The following is a 21,521-nucleotide window of genomic DNA, read 5'->3' as shown; positions in this document are numbered from 1 at the left end:
TTCTGGCATTCTCACTTTGCCAGTTTGCCCTGATCACGGCTGAATAAGTGAAAATATTCTGATAAAATGGGGAAATATATTGACAACAATATGGTAATTTTAAACCCATTTCCCTCAGTTCTCGACAGGAGAATATTAAACTTATTATTTTGATATTATAAATTCGGAAAATCTAGTGATATAGACTATACTAATGTCTAATGCCATAATTTTATTTTTCTTTCTTTATAATGTCATTGAGCATTCTATATTTTTAACGGGAAAAAAAAAATACACACGCACACATTTTTTTTATTAGGAAAAATGGTATTAATCGATTCTCACTAAGATAGTTTGTATATGAACACTCTCAAATTCAATCTATTTTATAGTGTTCTGAAATTTCAATGAGTTGCAAAATTTTGATTCCATTCGACATGGTAGTGTCGAGATATTGGCTTTCATTTGATCCCGTGGTGTTGAGCGCTATTTCATTTTGGTTTGATGTGAGCAAATCGTTCGAACTCAAATTCTAGAACCATTAGCTTCAAACTACATATGTAGATCGCTCAAGCTCCTCACAAACAGTTCCATGGGGGGTCGTCCAATAACACACACATGTGCAGTGCCACCAAGTTGTTCCATCACAAGGGTGAGGAACCCCAAACATTATTTACCATATAAAAAACACATTATTTACTTTGAGGGTTAGCACAATTGGTCAGCCCATAGGTTTGTGCTCTCTATTGGTCAGCCCATAGGATATTGGCAAGGCAGTACTAAGTCGAATTTCCAACCATGCCCCGGATTAGTGGAAGTGCACATAAACTAGCCTGAACACCCGATTAGCAAAAACATAATAAACAACAACATAATTATTTGGAGCACCATAAAATATGATGATCACGCGAAGGTGATGCCTTAACCACTAAACTTCTACGATATAAATCAACCTATATTCTCAACTGCTCATGGAGAAATTTAACCACCTACTTTTAGCTACTGGGTTCATATATGACTGAGTTACGACTTTCAACTTTCAACTTTTAATCTATCGATATCCTTTGGTTTATTCACAAATTGGCCATATGTATACGAGTGTAAGGGAGTAATATCCTCATTAAAGAATATTAAACACGCGTTAAGCATAAGTAGAGATCGTTACGCAATCAGGACATCGTCCTCCAAGATCGACTCGCGAGCAGCTTGCTTTATGTAGGTGGTACACTCCAACTCGCTCAAGAACGTTCCAAGAAAACTGAACGACCTAGAGCGGAACGCTTCGAATAAAGACTATTTCCTTAATCCAAGGGTAATCATTACCAAAGCCATATATGTAATTCCAATTACCGGGAATTATGAACTACTGCACCCACTCCCAATGATCACCGCCTTCCTACCATAACCAACCTAACACTTATTCGTAATCTCCACCCTACATCCGTATAAGGGGAGTACGCGTGTCTCAAGATCAACACTCTCTTGTGTCTATAAATACCACCTACATGAACTACGCAGGACCTCGATTCTTCTAAGCCCGGAATCAAGAAAGAGACGTAGGCATTTCGCTACTTAGTGAACTTCGGTCCTTTCCCAAATCCAATCCCCTTCTTTCTTCCTCCCAGAGCCGTAATGGAAAAACGTTCCTTTACATCAAGGCCATCCGTGGTCCCGATTACTTGAGAAACCACCTTCACACAAATCAAAACCAAAACCAAAAGTCTCAAGCCCACGAAGCATGGCAAGCCTCGAAGCTCAAGTTCAAAACCTCGCTATAACACCCCGACTTTTTCTTTTGTTTTCCTAGTATAAAAAATAATAATAATAAATAATAAATAATAATAATAATAATGAAAATAGATAATGGATAGATGATAACTATCAGATAAGGATAAAAGCCCCGTAGGTAAATAGATAAGTGTTGTCCTTATTTTTCGGTGGGTTTTCTCACGTAAAGTTTTTGGGGAAAAACACAGCGAGGGTTTTAGAAAAGAAAATGGAGTTTTACCGGCAGTGAGAAAGGAAGATTTTTCTTGGTAGGCTCGATAACGGAGGAGCGCTATAGGTGAGTAGATATTTTAAAGTTTTAGATTTCGTTTATTGTAGATTATATGATAATGAGGAAAAAGAAAATATAGGATTTTTACTGATGATGACCGTTTCTATTCAAGGTCGTATTCTATTTACCGATAACCCGTTTATATGCCAAGATTTATGGTTTGAAGAAACTCGCTCTCCGGTTCTCGAAAACCTTGTCCCGACTCGTGATAGCAAGCAATGTTCAAACAATTCAAGCTCATCAGAATAGAGTGGTAGGTCGATGAACAGATTATTGGTAGGTCGCGAAAAGTGGAAGGAAGTTTCAAGGCATGTTCATGGCGGAAAGCAAAGTTTCCACATATAGAATCGCCTCTAAATCCAAATAGAATCGTCAGAAACCGTTTGAACTGGGATATATTTTTTGTTGATTCATGATGTCGGGTGGTTATTGTGAAGATGTTGGGCATGCACTGATGATGTTTGGTTTGGGTGATTGTGTAATGGAGGTTGGCGGAGGGGATGTTGAAGCTTAAGCTAGTTGTTAATGGCGGCAACAAAGAAATTTTCAAAGAGGTTATGTGAACATTGGTTGTTTTGGTTTTGATGCAGGTTAGAATGATGATTGATGCCGGGAAGTAAAGGTTTGGTGGAAGGGTTAAATACTAGTTTAAGGTGGGGGTGAAGCTCTAGCCCGACCATTAATGGCGTCGATCCTTTTTTGTCAAGATAAGGAAATCAAGCGTTATGATGGTATCTGGCTGACGGGGGTTTTCATGGTGGTCAAACTGATAGATGATGGAGGTGGTCGAGTGGTGGATTACAAGGCTTACGTGGGAGAAGAGTCACCGGAGAGAAGAAGGAGGTAGAAGAACGACTTGTATTGCAGTGGGGTCGGGCTCCTAATTTCTTTAGTTAAATTTTAATTAGACTTGTGGGCTCAAGTTTGTTTAAGACTTTTGGGCTTGGGCGGTTTTAAGTTATTTTTGTGGATGGTTTTATAAATCTGCCGGGTTAGGCTATAATTTATGAACAAGAAGTTTAGATCGGGCTTGGGTAGAATCTAATCAAAGTTTTTGATGATTTTTGATATTCACTCATGGGCTTAATTTTAGACTTTGGGCTTTTGGGTTAGAGGAGTTTGGGGTTGGTTGATCTAGTTGATTCGGCGAAAGTCGAGTTTTGACTTTGACCAGAGTTGATTTTCACCGTGGTTGACTTTTGACCGATTGACCCAATTTGTCTTTAACTTCTGATTATGATTTGGGTTATTAGATAGTCTAGGGCTATTAGCATGCTTGGGTTTTGAAGACCGTATATATATATGTGTATACAGATAACTACTTATGTGATAATTTCAGATTTTATGATATGCAACGCTATTTATGACTCTAGACATTAATCTAATTAATAACATCGCAAACCCAAAACTACATGAATAAAGATATTCCTTCATTCTTCCAAATAATATATACAATAAAGTTCAATAACGCCAGAACAAAATTTACCGCACCCTTTTAGAACTCTCCATTACTCAAGTTTTGGAATTTGGTTTATGACCGGATGAAGTCGTATGTTAGGTAAGGCATTTATGAATGTGCCATAAATGGCGTTAAGCGTTATATAAAGTGGTATTCATTGTGTCATGAATGACCAGATTGTTTGACTGCCCAAAGAGGAAAGATATTATTAAGCCTTGGGTTAGTTGTATTCCTTGAGTGTACGGAATGTAGGATTGGGTATTCCTCGAATGTGGAGGAATGACCCGTGGCATTCATTGAATGTGCCATGTGAATGACCGTTGTTTGGAAGATTTAGAGTATAACTAAGGTATTCGCCTTAAGTTACCAGATATTTGATTATACGAGTGTTGGGTTTACTTTTGAATACCTAATATAATATCTACATATGTTATATGGGTTCTAACTTTCTTTGCGGGGAGGGTATAGACTTAATAACATTTTTGTCTTGAGGGGCCCTAACCCCTTATACACAATTGGATATGGGTAAGTTTTAATTCAATGGTTTAGATATTAAACGAAGTTATTATAATGAGTTATATAATGGAAGTCTTGCTTAGGAAAGAAATTATCTTGCAGTTAAAATGAAGCGAATCGCATCTTCAGAAGTATGAATGATAAGTTATGATATAATATAAAGTGATTGTTTGAATAATTAAAAGTATGATAATGGTTTTGCCATGGTTAGTCTACTTTCATACCGACAAATTCCATTTTTGTAGAGATAAGTAGATAAACTTCAACAGTCTCGCGTTGTAACCCGAAGTCACTAGGGAAAAATAAAGTGCAGACCTGGTTAAGCTACCTGTTGATTCATGTTTCTCTTTGAAAATCCAGTTTTATGTGTTTTTTCCTTCTCAAAACAAATATCAATAACACACAAATGCACTGCTGCAGAAAAACCCATGATTGACTATGGGAAGAAAACCAAAATTTGGAAGTTCATCAATGTGATTTTTCTTCAGTTTATCCCTTTACTGGTACATTTGGCTACTCGACATTGGTTTCAAATTTATACTTTTTTCTTCTTAAAAGATCGAATGAAGATAGAGAGAGCTGATACACGATTATTTTTTTCTTCTTTTAAGTTTTGTTTTGTTTTTTATTTCTTTGTACTTGTTGAAGTCTGTTAGTAAGGTATGACAAAGATTGGCTGAGGGGATAAGATGAATAGATAGATATGATAGATGTGATGATGGATATAATGATTAATGAAAAGGCAATACAAAATAGAGGCATTGAATTCATTTCAACAAAAAGTCAGCAAATTTGTTTTGTTTTTAATGTTGTGGTCTCTGTCGTCTGTTCAGCTCCGAGAAGAGACAGAGAGTCCCATCTGCTTATAACCGTTTCATCAAGTGAGTCATTATGAGAACACAACAATGATTTAATTTATTTTTGAAAAACTAATAAAATTATTTTAATACAATTAATTCTATGCAAGGGACGAGATCCAACGCATCAAGGCTGGGAATCCAGATATAACTCACAGGGAAGCATTCAGTGCAGCTGCAAAATGTATGATCCAAGAAGAACAAACACCAAAACCCACCAATCTCATTTTCTAGAGGGGTTTATTTTTATTTCCATCTTTGCTCTAAACTAGGGTTTCATTCTTTCTTATGATTTCTTGTTTTGTGGGTTTCTTTTGTTTTTATGTGTTTCTCTTTAGTGGGCCCACTTTCCACACATCCACTTTGGTCTCATGCCTGATCAGTCTGGGAAGAAAGCTAATGTGCGCCAGCAGGTAATCTAACGACACTACCCTTTTTCGGTTTGTTTAAAGTTGAAAAAAGATGAAAACATTTTCTTACACAAATGTGGATGTTGTATGTGTAGGAAGGAGAGGATGTTCTCATGAAGGATGGGATATTTGCTGCAGCTAATTTGGGTGTTTCTCCTTACTAGGAAATGAGATAGTTAGGGTTTCACTCTTCTCCCTTCTTCTTTTCTGTGAGTAGTGTTTACTTTTTCAACTTTCTTTGGAGGAGGTTGTCAGCTTTCTTTCTTGTTTGTGTCGTCCTTGTTCGATGTTGGGAGAATAGTTCTGAAGTTTAAGGCCTTACCCTTTACACACATGTGAAAGTGAAGGCCTTAATTTTCATAACTTTTCATGTAAGTTTAACTTTGAATCTTTTATCTTCCTTGAAAGACCTCAAGCTTAAGGCTTTGCTGATAATATATTTTCTTAGTACCTACTACCTTATTATCTGGCCTTGTTACTATCTTTGTGTTTTCTTGTCCTTTTATTCTTCTTATAACAATCTTCAATTGGTACATTATCAAGGTGCTAAAACTAAGTCTTTGTTATACAATTCTTGAGATCGATGATGATATTATAATTTCTGGTCATGAATGAATTTGTTCAAGACTTGCGTTGTGTGAATATTACACATTCCTGTGACACTGAGATTGGCATTTTAATCACTGTTATTATATTTTTGTTACAAACCCGATCCATTGGATGAGACGATTGTGAAAAAATCACGACCCCTAGGAGTTTAGGAGTGTGGAACAGATTCGTTCTCTGCTTCACTTTGAATTTACCACGCTCACGGCCTTTCCTAATATAATGTTGCCTGTGTGACAGTGTCGATAAGATCTTTAGATCTCGTAAAGCATCTAAAAAGCTATGACCGTACCTGAAGCCCAGTTGTCTTATGTGGTTAAAAGCCTTTTAATTGAAAAAGCTGAAGGTAGCAACTGCATTGTATTGTCTTATTCACTTAGCTGTGTGATGGACTAAACCTTGTTTCTCTATTGATGATCTGACCCTTTATCCTCCCCCCACCAAATCTATATTTAGAATTGATAAAGTAAGTCAACGAGGTTCAGATATGCTAAGACATAGGTAGACTGTCTAGGTGACTATATCTTTGTGCTTTATCTTAATCTTCTGATTACTTTTGTTTCAACAAATTAATATTTTCAAGAACACTGAGAATGACAACTTCAATATTAATATATTGTTGCTTCCCCAACAAGCAGCAAAACCTTAACTTGCACAACCAAAGTCATTTTGTTTCATTCCCTAGTGGCCCTCAATTTTTTTGGTGAACCCCTTTGTCTATCCTGGAAATAATAGAGTAGCCTACTTGTTGACTAGCAAGTTCTTTCCGGCCCTTGGAATCAGCTGATAGGCAAGAGCTTCTCTTTCTCTTTTTGCCTAATTAATTATCTTTTTTGAACACCATAGATATCTTCCCAGATTTATCTCTTCTGGCCTATCTGTCTTTACATCTTTTATCTTCAGGCGGATATCAAACAATTACTTTGGCATCAATTTGCAAAACAAAAACCAAAAAATCATCTCTTGGTAGCAAACAGTTATTGTTGGACGCGCAAACTTAGCTTGCAAGTTTGTGGATACTGTACTGCACTCAATTTAAATGTTGGCCGCGCTCCACTTCATTTGTCGCTCTATGACTTTTCAACTAGCCAAAACCCATCGCCACATTTTTAGGAAAAAAGAAATTTTGAATATTAAACAATATAAATGAGACCCACATAGCCTGCTTTTTTAGAAAAGAAAATTCTCAAATACGAACCAATTACAATGGGACCCACTTTAACAAATTTTGTTAGATTTGTAGGCATGTGTCAATGTTTTGAAAATACGAACAGGTGATTGAACCGATTTTTTTTGTTAAAATGGTTTAACCGTGGAATTCGACTCGGCCTAACCGATTAATGTTTATTTAGTAAATTGTTTTAATAATTATAATAATAAAATAAATAAATATATGTTTTAATTCAATATTAATTGGTATTATATATCAAAATAAATTTTTTATACAAAAAATACATAGTAGCATGTTGGTTTCGAGTTTGGATTATCTTATTTAGATTATCAATTTTTCAAAAAAAAAAAAAAAAAAAAAAAAATATATATATATATATATATATATATATATATAAAAGGGTGATCTGGTTTAGAGCTGAACCGGTTTGCCAATTCAACCACGGTTTAAGTTTAGATCGAGGGTCCAACCAAAAACTCAAGTTTTAACTGACCCAGACCAAAAATTTACCGGTTCCAATTTGACCCTGTTTCAACCACTGGTCCGGTCCGATTTTCTAAACACTGATGTGTATCCCTATTTGTTACCAAGTTTTGTTACCACCTAGACATGACACTACTTTACTACCACAACTTGGCAAACTTGTCACAAATTATGCCAAATTGCTACCATAACTCCCTTGTTTGTCCAATGTGGACTAATTGAAATGATCATGGACTATTGGCCCTATTATCTCATATAAGCTCCATAAAAAGAAAAGTAACCTAATATTTTGAAATACCTACCAAGTATTTTGAAAAAACTACTCAAAATCTAACAAATGCTAGTCACGTTAAAATGGCAAAATGCATATTATTGCATATAAGTTAACAGATGTATTCATCTATAAATTAAGAAGGCAATTGTATACCTTATACTTTTCTTTTAGTTAAGGATCTACATATTATTTTGGGCAATCCTTTTCTAAGTTCTATTATACCTCTTAGCAAGATTGATAAAACAAAAAGGCATTCATTCTAATTTTGCTAATCAGCATATTATGTTTGAGTTTATAATTCCTCCCTTACAAAAGCAAATTCAGCAGATTAAAAATAATTTAATCTCTAAATAAAGTCAATTAAACTTTCTCAAAGAAGAAATAATTTCTTTAAAGATTAGTCAAAGACTTAACACACGAGATTTCCAATTACAAATTGAAAATATTACAAGTCAATTATTTATTACTGAAGTTTGTAGTGACGTCCCTAATGCTTTTGGGAAAGGAAGAAACATATATATTGTTTCTTTACCATATGAAAAAAGCTTTAATGAGAAGTTCATTGCCACTAAAGCATGACCTAGTCAAATGAAAGTTGATTATCCGCACTTTGCCAAGAAGAAATCCAAAATTTACTTGGATATAAAAGTAATTACTAAAAGTAAATATCTTTGAGTTGTACAACTTTTATGTTAATAAAGCAGCTGGAAAATAATGAGTTTCTCGTTTGGCTATAAATTTTAAACTTTTAAATGATGTTTTTCCAATGGATTAGCTATCCTACCCCAAACAAGAAGGATCTTTTAGATAGTTTATCTACTACAAAGATGCGTAATATTTTCTAAGTTTGATCTTAAACCCGGGATATTGGCAAGTCCATATTGCCCCCGAATTATAAAGATCGGTATAAAACTGCTTTTATTGTACTTTTTGGACATTATGAATGGACTGTGTCATTTGGTTTGAAAAATGTTCCATCGAATTTCAAAATATTATAAATGATATTTGTAATCCTTATTCTAATTTTTTTTAATTGTTTATATTGATGATATTCTCATCTTTTCTAAATCTTTAGAACAACATATTAAACATCTTAAAATATTTAAAGATGTTATCAAAAGAAATGGTTTAGTTGTTTCAATACCTAAAATGAAATTGTTTCAAACAACTGTTCGTTTTCTTGGTCACAACATTTTTGAATGAAAAATAGTTCCTATTGACAGAAGTATTGATTTGCTTCTAAATTTTCTGATGAAATTACAAACAAAACTCAATTACAAAGATTTCCTGGTAGTCTTAATTATATAGCAGACTATTATAAGAATCTTTCACAAGATACAGCTATTCTATACTCTAGCTCGTCTTACAAATGTCCCCTCCTTATGGAGTACAACACATACCACAATAGTACATAAAATCAAGCTTAAAGCTAAGCAATTACCATACTTATCTTTACCTAATTTTCAATGGTTTAAGATAGTGGAAATTGATGTTTCTAATATTGGTTATGGTGGTATATTAAAACAAAAAAAATCCTCTTACCAATAAAGTTTATCGTAGGAAGATCGGCACAATGTCTTAGAAAAAAGAATGAAGTTGACTAAACTTTTCGCTCGAAAAATTTCTCGTAGAAAGATCAACACAATGCCTTAGAAAAAAAAAGGCTTGCGCGCGAGCGAAAAAAATAAAAGTAACCGGATTGTAAAGGAAAGAATGATAGAGAATGTCGGGATGACTATTCGAAAAGCAATGACTAAAAAAAAAGTGTCATTTACCGTGGACGAGCTCGAAAAACACTTTAAGCGGAGTCAATGATTGTCGACAGCATTAAACAGGTATGTTAGTATGTTTTATTAGTTATCTTAAAACTTTGGTTAAGTCTGAAAGACTGATGAAAAGATTTGTATTTTTGTCGCAGGTGGAAATGGAAGAATTACGAGCAAAAGATATTGACAAAAAATTTCGAGTGGAAAGATCTCAATGCCTTCGAAAAAATAAAGAAGCTGAAAAGAGGTTTTGCTCAGGGTGATCGCGCCGCAATGCCGTAGAAGAAATAAATAAGTCGGAGAAAATTTTCGCTCAGAAAAATCGACGAAAAATGTCTCTCAAAAATATCGGCCCAATGCCTTAGAAAAAATAATGAAGCGGACGGAAAGTTTCGTTGAGAAAGAGCGGCGCAATGCTTTAGAAAAAATAATGAATGCGGAAAATAGTTAACCGAAAGTGCTAAGCGAAGCGAATGCAAATTTCAAAGAAGAAAACGAAGATTTAATCGAGTGACCGTAAGACAATTGACAGAGACAATTGATTAGGTAATTGTGTGAATGTAATACCATAGAACTAAAACTTCTTTTAATGAAAAATAATAATAAAGTATGGATTTGCTATTGAATATTGTTGTTGTGACAGATAACATACCTGCGGAAAACTGGCAATGTTGTTGATTTATGTAGTTGAAATGAAATAGAACGAGACGTCCCCATATAGAGAAAAACGCCCCCAATGCTATCTTAACTCGGCAAAATTAGACTAAGCAAGTGTAAAAACGTTCAAACTTCGACTGACAAAAAGAAACGCGGTGACTTAGTCGGATATTGTCGTAGTGATAGTAATAGACTAATCGAGTGTAAAAGCGTTCAAACTTAGACTGACAAAGCTAAACGTGGTAACTTCGTCAGATTTTGTCGTAGCGATAGTAACGAACTACGTGAGCGTAAAAGCGTTCAAACTTAGACTGACGAAGCTAAACATGGTAACTTCGTCAGATTTTGTCGTAGCGATAATAATGAATTAAGCGAGTGTAAAAGCATTCAAACTTAGATCGACGGGCTAAACGTGGTAACGCCGTTAGATTTTGTCGTGAGCGATAATAACGAACTAAGCGGCGTAAAAGCGTTCAAACTTAGACCGAAGGCTAAAACGTGGTAACTATGTCAGATTTTGTCGTAGCGATAATAACGAACTAAGAGAGCGTAAAAATGTTCAAACTTAGACTGACGAAGCTAAACGTGGTAACTTCGTCAGATTTTGTCGTAGCGATAGTAACGAACTAAGTGAGCATAAAAGCGTTCAAACTTAGACTGACGAAGCTAAACACGGTAACTTCGTCAGATTTTGTCGTAACGATAGTAACGAACTAAGCGAGCGTAAAAGCGTTCAAACTTAGACTGACGAAGCTAAACGGGGTAACTTTGTCAGATTTTTTCTTAGCGATAGTAACGAACTAAGCGAGCGAAAAAGTATTCAAACTTAGACTGACGAAGCTAAACGTGGTAACATCGTCAAATTTTGTCGTAGTGATAGTAACGAACTAAGCGAGCGTAAAAGCGTTCAAACTTAGACTGACGAAGCTAAACATGGTAACTTCGTCAGATTTTTTCATAGCGATAATAAGGTTGCGATGGAAATATAATTATGCCATTAGAACTAACAGAGTGTTGTCCGTTTTTTCGTTTAGTTTGTCTATCGAATAAAGGATGGTATGATGACGAGAAATTGTGACTAATCGTAAAGGCAAAACAAAATTGTCAAATGTCGTTAACGACATATTATTTGTCATTGTAAGAAGTCAACGATGTTGGAATACCAAAACGGCAAATAATGTCACGCCATAAGAAATTTTTAACGTCTAAAGCATGGATTGGGGCTTCCGCTCACTTAGTAAAATAATTTGTTGCGACGAGCAAGAAACAACCACTGTCAGGGGCTATCGAAAATAAACTAACAATGTCAAGGCCCCATTTCGCAAATGACCAAGGTTTATGGATTGGATGACGCTTCGTCGCGGGAAGTTTGACCCATATCATCTATCATGTTTTTGATAAGGCACACACTTCTTGGACAAACGCTTAACATCCTTTGGCATGTATGGCCACCAATACCATTGGGTCATTGCTATGTGAGCGAGACTTCACCCCCAGGAGTATTGTTCACATAGTCATGAATGAATTTCTTCGAGGCCTAGTAAATCGCTCGCTACGCCAAACAACAAAGGATAGGATTGAGACTTGTGCGGCATTGCGATAGAGTTTTGGTCATCGGGAACTCCGAGCATCGTCCGGTTGATGATCGTCGTCGGTAGATACCGAGACATTATCAGTGCCAAATCATCTGACATCATAAGTGGTTAATCCAGTGTTGTCATGACAGCGATGACTTGGTTAATCCAGTGTTGTCATGACAGCGATAACTTGATTTTTACAAATAAGTATGTGAAAGAATCAGTATGTTGTACATCATAATATGGATACTGTACAATACTGATAGACGTAAATTTTCATGCAATTCGTTGAATTAAGTCCAAATAAACGACAATTCTATCATTGTGAGCCACATATTATCATTCAAAGTGGCTAGCAACTAATTTAGAATAATTAATCATAACTTAGTCGCCCCCAGTTGAAGAGTTGTGCATACTGCAAATGACAGTGCCGTACCCGGCCATATTATTTGAAGCGTCAAAACCCAAACATAGAGACCTCGCAATTATGTTTTCATTCTGCTTCAAGATGAAAAAACCAAGACCGGAGCTAGACTTATTATGCAAACTATCGGTGTAAATCTAACAATCAACTGATATATCCAATAAGTATTTCAAGTCATCGCCCCCAAGAGGTAATGACAATTAGGGATCGACGTGTTCCTCATCGAGTAATACGTTCGACATAGGAATATCATCGATAAGAAAATCAGCCATTAGTGAAACCAAAGTTTGTCTCGTTTTAACTGTATGAGTGTCAGAGATAATGTTGTAAGCGTTAAGGTAAATTTTTCATTCTCATGACTTCGATTAAGTAGACATTGCGAAAAAACTTGTCTAGCGGATATTCGATAAGTATAAACTTTGACTATTCCTTCTTTGAAATAAGCTTAAGATGTCTGACGACATGAAACAAGGCCAATGCAATTTTCTCAAAGCAAGAATGCCTACATTCAGCTGATATAAAAGCCGTACTAACAAATAATATGAGACGACCATCGTCACTACCAAACGACAATGGACAAATATGCATTAAATACGCTTTGCTGAGATTCGTGAAAAGTAACCATTGCAAAGTCTGTATTTATTGTCTTGAACTTGTGGGTAATCATTGCGAACAACGAGAATCTAATCATCACCACTTAAATGATCACACATGCAACTATGTTGTTTGCGTGTGTTACGTTGTGGTGTGATAGATACAACACCATTTTTGAGAACTCGTGGATGACGTACATTGCGAACAACGGGAATCTCATTATCACCACATAAATGATCCCACACGCTATGATGTTGTTGGCGTGTGTTATGTTGTGGTACGATAGATGTCACATCATCCGTGATAGGAATGGTTCATTTCGGGCGGCGGCTTGTAGTAATCGTTTCTATTTTCGACCAGACACGCTTTGAACTTTTCGAAGAAGTGCTTCTCGAGATATTTGACGATATATATCGATATCAGATTGCGAGACCATATCTTCATAGAAAAGTAGTAATGTCGCGCGCGGCGAAGAAGAGGAGTAAGATGGGGGCGGGGTTTGTTTGTTGTCGCCTGGTTGACCTTGAACATCATGGTTGGGTTGATTAGCGATAATTGTATCGAGAACTTGACCTTTTCTAGTATTTGTCATAATTTTTGCAGAACGTGATCGAGGGTGTTGAATAAGAACCGCAGACGGCGCCAATTATGTTTCGACCAAATATGATCAAAACACTAAGTGGTGACGAAAGAGACGAAGAACATAGAAAAGTAGTTAGAAAAGTGATGGTGATCGGAGAATGATGAGATCAGACTTGCGGTTGCCTACGCATTACTCAAATTATCGATGGGATCAAGTCTCAAGAACGTAGTTCTGTATGAAAAATAGTTTTGTATTTATATGTGTAGAGTAGAGACTTCTTGTAGCTTAAGTAATTTTAATTGAACCTGACTCTTAATTGATGATTATCTCTTTGATATGAAACGAATCTAGACATAAATTAATGTACGTAAGTGGCAAGCCATGTGGCTAGGGTTCATCCCTAGACACATGAGTTAATGGACATGTACATTGATCTATGATATTGCAAATTTGGCTTTAGCCCTCATCAATTAAACGAATAAAGTGGAGACCACTACTAATGGGCGCTTGCCAATGTAGGTGGGGGTCGAAACAGGCGTCCTGACATATTATATTCTAAGATGTCAGAGATATAATGAGTTGGTGTTTTGCTTATAATATATATTTTCAAATTATAACAGGTTTTATATTTATGAAATATCGAATATACAAAGGAGACTGTCGAAATTTTACCAGAAAAGCCAAGTATCATAGGTTTGTAATTGTTTGAGTTTTGGGTCGTTACATTCATCCTTCGTCAGTTCTCCATCAAATCTCTTATGTTCATTATATCGTTGAAGAAATGAATATGGGAATATCAGCTACTTCAATGTAATTTCTGTGAGCATGCGAGGTATGTTGATCTTTATCTACGCTATGATTATGCAACCTGTTAAGTTTTTTATTTTGCTGGTGGTTGGTGCATATTGCATATAATTAAGTACGCTTCTTCCCATAAGTTATCTATGTGAAGGTGCATATAGAGATGGCTTCCATCTTTTACATATCTAATATTCCTAACTGTTTTCATATTGTTTACAGGACTTCGGTTTATTCATGGTTGTGATGGTTGAGTGACTTAGTCCTTAGTTGTGTACATGCCTTCTTGCTAGAAGTATTGTGATTTGTGCTTTGCTGCTAGAATATATAATGTGTTGAACCTTGTGCATGTCAAGGGTGTTTTAACAAACCTAAATATGAAGATATGGTTCTTGGAACCCGACAATAAATTGAAACACGCAATCTACATGTGTTTGCCCCATAAATTATACGTCGTGTGACTACACCGTACCCCAGTTGAGTAAGGATTCTCTTTCTAGCATCTTAAAAAGGGGGATGCATTTGCAAGAAGTTCACGTGTCATATTGTGAATGCGTTCAGGTTAGATATTTGTTCCAAGTTTGGTCATATTACCAATTGTAATATAATCTAGTCTCTTACCAATGACATCGTCCCAAGATTAGGTTAGGCGAATTCATTTCTATGTAAGTTTGATTTGTGAATTGGGATTTGGATTGGTGGCTATATTTTTATAATAATGTTTAATTGATTGGTGGCCTAGTTTCTTGTTATTCATTTGTTGATCAAATTTGTGCAATGTGGTCTTTATAAGTGAATAATCATGTGTGTTAGTGCTAGAGCTAGATGTGCAGGGAGAAAACAATTTGACCTAGGAGTTTTTTTTTTTTTTTTTTTTTTTTTTTTTTTTTAGTTGGCTATATTTTACTAACGGATATTTCCGTTACTAATAAAGTGACACATATATTACTAACGGATATATCTGTGACATATCAAGTAACTCAAGCGTGCCAAACATTACTAACACTTACATCTGTTAGAAATTACAAATTTAAACGGGCTATCAACAGTTGGCTATCCGTTACAAAGAATTATAGTAACGGATATAACTGTTACTAAAATTAATTTTGGTAACGGTTGTATCCGTTACTATATTTGGCCCAAGTGACAGTGACGCCCCAGAACTAACGGATATAACCGTTAGTAAAAATATAAGTAACATATATAGCTTTTGGTAAATGCCTTTTCTGATGTAGTGAAAGATGAAGCATCTTCCTCCCAGAAAGACGATGTATCTATGACATCTAATAATAGTCATGAAGATGCAAATCACTTTGCATGCTTAGCAGGAGAAGGTTAGCCAGATGAAAACTTGGGTGACAATGTTAACCTTACTAAAGCTCTAACTCAGAATTATCCAATTTCTCCAACAGTCTCCACCTAAAGAAATAATATGGGATATTTTTCAAAAGGCATACAAATCACATCAATCACAGCAGGAAAATAATTTCTCTCTGCCATAATGAAGATGGTGATTGCCCATTTAATGAATAGAAAAGAATGACAATGACTTAGGATTAATTAAAAGTGTCAGTTTTTATGAGACAAAAGTTTATGCCTATAGCCCATGAAGACCAACAACAGTTTATGCATTTGGCCCATGAAAACTACATAATGACTAATTATTTATTACTAGTAAAAAAGTGAATAGTTCTTATGCATTATTTTGCTCAAGATAAAGATTCTTATTCTTAAAGCAGAAGTAATTAAGACAAGGTTTTGTCAAAGTGGCATTGCCGACTACAACTACTCCAGCACATGTTGCCACTTTCTGTGTGGTCTTCAAATTATGTTTTGAAATTTGAATACTATAAAGGGATACCTCACACTTGTTGATGATTATCTTTTTCTTCCAACTCTAAATTTCATATAGTTTTGAACAATCTTTTATTCCTCCCCTAATGTAATATTTACCAACCATATAAATAAAAGTCCATTTTGTTTAATTACAAATGTTCTTGCTATTGATTGATCTCTTCCACAATCATCAGGTTTTACATTTATATATATGTAATGTGTGTGTATTTACATTTATCTTGAGAAATATCAACAAAAATTAAATTTGATTCAACTATATATCATATTTTATGAATGAAAAAAGTTATATTATGCATCAATTACTCTCCTAAATAGGTTAAACCCAATGAGTTGTTTTTTTGGCAGACCTGTTTTAAATGAGATAAGTATGTAACTCTTTGATGCTGGTGTGTTCGCGCCTTATACCCTCGGTATCCGGGGAATGACTCAACCCAAAGTGTGGCCTAAGGCGGATTTCATATTGAGGTTTTTTTCTCAAAATTTTAATAAAAAAAAATAGTATATAAGGCATAACAAACTAAGAATTGAGGCCTATAAATTTTGGGATTTTTTTTCCCCAAGTATTCTATGTGGAGGCCTTTTTTTTCCAGGTAGGGATTTACATGTTTAGAGTCTTAGTTTTAGAAATTTTTTTTGGGTTTTATGATATAAGCAAAATTTAGGCCTATTATTAAGGTGAACTTTGGAGATTTTCCAACAAACCAGACAACTTAATTATGAGGCCTTTCTTAGAGTGAGGCCTTAGGCAGTCGCCTTTTTTCCATAAAGGACACAAGTCGGCACTAGTGGTATCATCACCTTCTCTTCTCTATGCTTCACTACTTGGATATTATGTTTTATCTTTTAAAAGTCCCATTGAAGTCATTTAGTAAGTCTAACAAGAACGTCTAACCTATCTCGATCACCTCATTAATTAATGCGGGTTCACGTGGTTTTTTTACCGTGCCAGGGGACTTAAGCAAGAGGATCGGATCCCATATCACCATTGTTTTTTGCCTTAGCTGAAGATGTATTAAGCACAATAATTAACCTTCTCATATAATTTCTAGTTGGAAAGACAAGTTACTAAGCTTTCAAAGGAAGAGTGGTACTTGTAAGATCAGTTCTTTGTAGTTTCACAGTCTATAATATGGTTATTTATAAATGGTCAATGAGTGTAATAAAGGAGGTGTAAAGGATCCTAAGAAATCCTTTGTGGTATGGGGATGTATGTGGTTACTTAAAAAGGGGTTATTGTCAGTTGGGACCTTGGAAAAAGGGGATATGGCTATATCCAATCCGAATCCGAATAGTTTTATAATATCCGTTATATTGGGACCTATCCGACTAACCCGACGGATAACACTAAAAATTCAAAAAGCCCAAAAAAATATATCCAATCCAGAACCCACCCGACCAATAAAAAATAAACGGATACAAAAATCGACCGAATCGAACTATTCGCTGCAAAACCCCAACCCGATTCCCCTACTACAAGAAGGAGATTTAGGGTTGAGAAAACTCAAACTGGTTAATCTAGCCTTTCTGATCATGAAATTAACTAGGATGAAATGTATTAAATGGTGGAGATGATTTTGCATTGTTTATGAGGAAACACAATTTTTCTCTAAAGAGGGCGTTCACAAGCCTTTTTCAATTTGGAAAGGGATTGAGAACGAATTTCATGAGATAAAGCCAAATTCTAGATAGATTTGTGGAGAGACAACTAGATCAATGATAAATCTATGCAGCAAATTTTTGGTCGAACCGAGTTTCAATTGAATAGCTATACAACTAAGTTATCTTTATGGACAATCAGCTGTGTATTCTTCTCTTCATGGGAGATGTTTCAAATTCGAATCCCACCAAGTGTTGGTTGAGATTTCTTTATTGATTAATTATGTGATGGACCTTTGGGCCAGATGAGCTTCCAGGCTAGAGACAGGGTGTTATTACGTTAGGTGAACCAAGGAGCGAAAGCAAGTCTTCTTTGACAAGGTGAGGGGGTTGGGCCTATTCAAAATGGTGCATCGGCGAGAGTTTCCAGGGTTGGTGAGCCTTTGAACAATACAAACTTTCGGGCTAGAGTCCTTCAATGTATAATAACTGGTACGTGTGGGTTTGCCTTAACCCTCTAAATATTTCTCTAAACAAAAATCAACAACATGTTAACAACAAAAGGAATGAATTAAATGTGCTGCTCTTGCCTTGACGTAACTCAGAAGCTGATTGAAGACACCGATATGGAACCCTGATCCCAGAAGAACGTTTACTGTTAAGTCTACCGTTACTAAGAGCAATGGCTAGAAGCTAGTGCAAAATTGTTCCATAACGAACATAGGAAATGGTGAGGGAAAAAAGGTATACGTCTTGCTTCTAGGTGTGTTGTTTGCCACAATGCGGTCGAGGACTTGAATCATTTGTTATGGAGTTGTACATATGCAAAACGACTATAGTTTTGGGTGGGGTTTCAAAGTTCAAAACGAAGTCAAACTTTCATAGCTTTAAATCCCATCAAGTTATTTACACGGTAAAGCAAGGTAGTACAATGGTGAAAAACATGTGGAGTGCAGCTGTATTGAGTGGTATGGTAACACTATTGCAACATGTAAACAAGACATTTTTTGAGAATATAGTTCCTTCGAATTCCCTGAATAGTGTTAGAGAGATGGACAATGTTAAATAGATGTTTCTGTAATCTATGATGGTCGACCTTCATGGCTTTTTAGATGTGTATGAATAGTGTTAGAGTACTTGAGGTTTGTCTGAGTTTGAAGGTTTAGAGTTTGCTTGGTAAGAAAGAATATACCCGTACTGATCTTTATAAAGGAAGAAAACGAACAGGTGGTTCCATTTACCACATTTTTTATACTATAGTTTATACCACACCCTCCTACAAAATGAGTTAAAGGCTAATAATTTGTGGATATAATCTACTAATCATAGATAGCATCTACACAAAAATTCATCTCATTTGAAAATCTCTATTCTAGTTAAAAATCATTGTCAACTTTGAATTTTTTTTAACGGCTTAGATTATTCAATTTTGCAATCATCTTTTGACATATTTAAACATTATCAAATGAGTTGAAATTTTATAGAGGTGATCTTCATGGTTAGTTGAACACATCCAATTCAAAAACTAAGTTATAATTCATAAACTTGTAGGTGAAAAGTATAGGGCATGGTATAAACTATATATATAAAATATATATATATATATATATATATATATATATATATATATATATATATATATATATATCGCATCTAACAAACATGTATTTTTCTTTCTTCCTTTATAAAGATCAAGACGGGTATATTCTTTCTTACCAAGCAAACTCTAAACCTTCGTTATTGCTATATATATATATACTAGCTTCCAAACCCATCCTACAAATGGATGTCGTTATAAAAGTATTAACATGTAGCTATGCATAACTATGAGATATGAATATTATATTGACCACTCATTCAAATTTCTTGCAATACGAAAATCCCACTTTCAATAAAAAGAAAGAACCCACTCTGATAAAACTCTTTGATTTTTTTTTTCTTGTTTAATTAATAATATAAGTTTGATTCAAGTTTTGGGATAATGCCTAAAGAGGCAAAGATCACATTGACGCTAATTGAATAGCAAAACATTATGATAAACATCATTTTAAATGCAAAACTATACTTGTCAAGACATTCGTTCCCATTATATATGATACAACTATGTTTTGAGATTAGTTCAATGCATTTGCATTCAGTTTCCGAATTTCCGTTAATTATTCCTTGAAGTAAGTTTGATGTATTTATATCATGTTGCCAATTTCCGGTTAATTATTCTTTGGGGATAGTTCGATCAATTTGCATTTAGTTTATGATTTTCCACTAAATAGTTTTTTAGGTTAGTTCGTTGCATTTGCATCAAGTTTTCGATTCCCCGTTAATTATATTCTTTGAGGTTAGAATAAACCTTCAATCATGAAGAACAATTCCTTTATAATAAATATTCAATAACAACCCTCTAACGATGAACAATGAAGCCTTAGTTGTCTTTATATAATAACCAATGTTTCTAATTCTATTTAGAAACCAAAATAGAAACCTTACTAATTAACCTAGATCTAGAACAAATAAGAAACTCTACTAATTCAATATATAAGACTACTAATAATATAATTAGAAGTTTCTATGCCCATGCATCATACGCCCAAACTTGAAAGAAACTCGTCCTCGAGTTTGGTTGCATGTAGACTTGCCAATATTCAACAAAACTCTTGTACTTTATCATAATAGTTTCATGTAGTTATGTCTAGTTTCTAATTTCCCGTTAATTATGTTTTGAGGTTAGTTCAATGCACTTATTGTATCAAGTACTTTCCGATTTCCCGTTATTATTCTTTGAGGTTAGTTCGATGCATTTGCATCCAGTTTTCGATTTTCTGTTAATTATTTTTTGAGGTTAGTATGATGCATTTACACCCAGTTTCTGATTTCCCGTTAATTATTCTTTGAGGTTAGTTCCATGCAGTTGCGTCTAATTTTTCGATTTCTCGTTAATTATGCTTTGAAGTTAGTTTGATGCATTTACTACCAGCTATTTCTGATTTACAGTTAATTATTTTTTTAGGTTAGATCCATGCATTCACATCCAGTTTCTAATTTTATGTTAGTTTTTTTCTTTGCAGTTAGTTCACACTACTAAAAAAATGACATATTATGACGCTTGTTGTCACGCCTCGAGACCCAACACACATCCCGAGGACGTGAAGATGAATCTCGAGGCGGTCGCTATCCCGATTCTAACAAAATTTCGACAGAGTTTCCTTTGTTTAATCGATGTTTCTTATACAAAAACCTGTCATAAAACCTAGACATCGCAAAATACTCATCCGACAACCATATATATATCCAAAATCCACTTTCTAAACAACCGAGATGTATATACACATATCCACAAAAGATTTAAGGTAACTATTACTCCAATACATCGTTTATTACATCAAAAGGAGCGGAGCTCTCTATATATACAACCAAAATGACTAGACTATCTCTATACAACCCAAAATATGAACTTGACCCTGTCCTCGTCAAGCATAAGGGAATCCTCCCAAATCCCCATAACCATCATCGCTAGGGTTAGGAAAAGCCTCCTCTGCAACTGGCTCGTCTGAAATGTTAAGTAGGATGAGCAACAAGTATGCCCAGGAGAAACGCACATAACCAATAAATAGTCTACTTATAGAAAACATTTAAAACATGCAGAGTTTCCATAAAGGTATTCAAATATCATGACTATATACATACATCACTAACTAGCAGAAATCATTTCGACATGCTTCGTTAATATTCAAAATATAGTTTTCACAATTGTTTTTTATCTATCTTGACGGCTTAGTTAAAAACCATCAAGATATGTGTTTTAGTAATATTTTTATGACGGCTATTGTAACATTATGTCGTGTATGACACAAACGTCAC

General features: G+C 34.9%; 1 protein-coding gene across 1 annotated transcript; it reads left to right on the top strand.

The window, feature by feature from the left end:
* The first annotated feature begins 2,720 nt into the window (after positions 1–2,720).
* On the top strand, positions 2,721–5,444 carry LOC147513078 (axial regulator YABBY 1-like). The gene is made up of 5 exons (XM_086598852.1): positions 2,721–2,881; positions 4,847–4,894; positions 4,981–5,047; positions 5,209–5,283; positions 5,376–5,444. Exons 1-5 carry the CDS (start codon positions 2,721–2,723, stop codon positions 5,442–5,444), a joined length of 420 nt encoding a protein of 139 aa, XP_086454978.1.
* The last annotated feature ends 16,077 nt before the right edge of the window (positions 5,445–21,521 follow it).

The sequence above is a fragment of the Coptis chinensis genome, chromosome 3 (genome assembly GCF_015680905.1).
Source record: "Coptis chinensis isolate HL-2020 chromosome 3, ASM1568090v1, whole genome shotgun sequence".
Classification (NCBI taxonomy): domain Eukaryota; kingdom Viridiplantae; phylum Streptophyta; class Magnoliopsida; order Ranunculales; family Ranunculaceae; genus Coptis; species Coptis chinensis.
The sequence above is the reverse complement of the archived record's forward strand: the minus strand, read 5'-3'. Positions and strand labels throughout refer to the sequence as shown.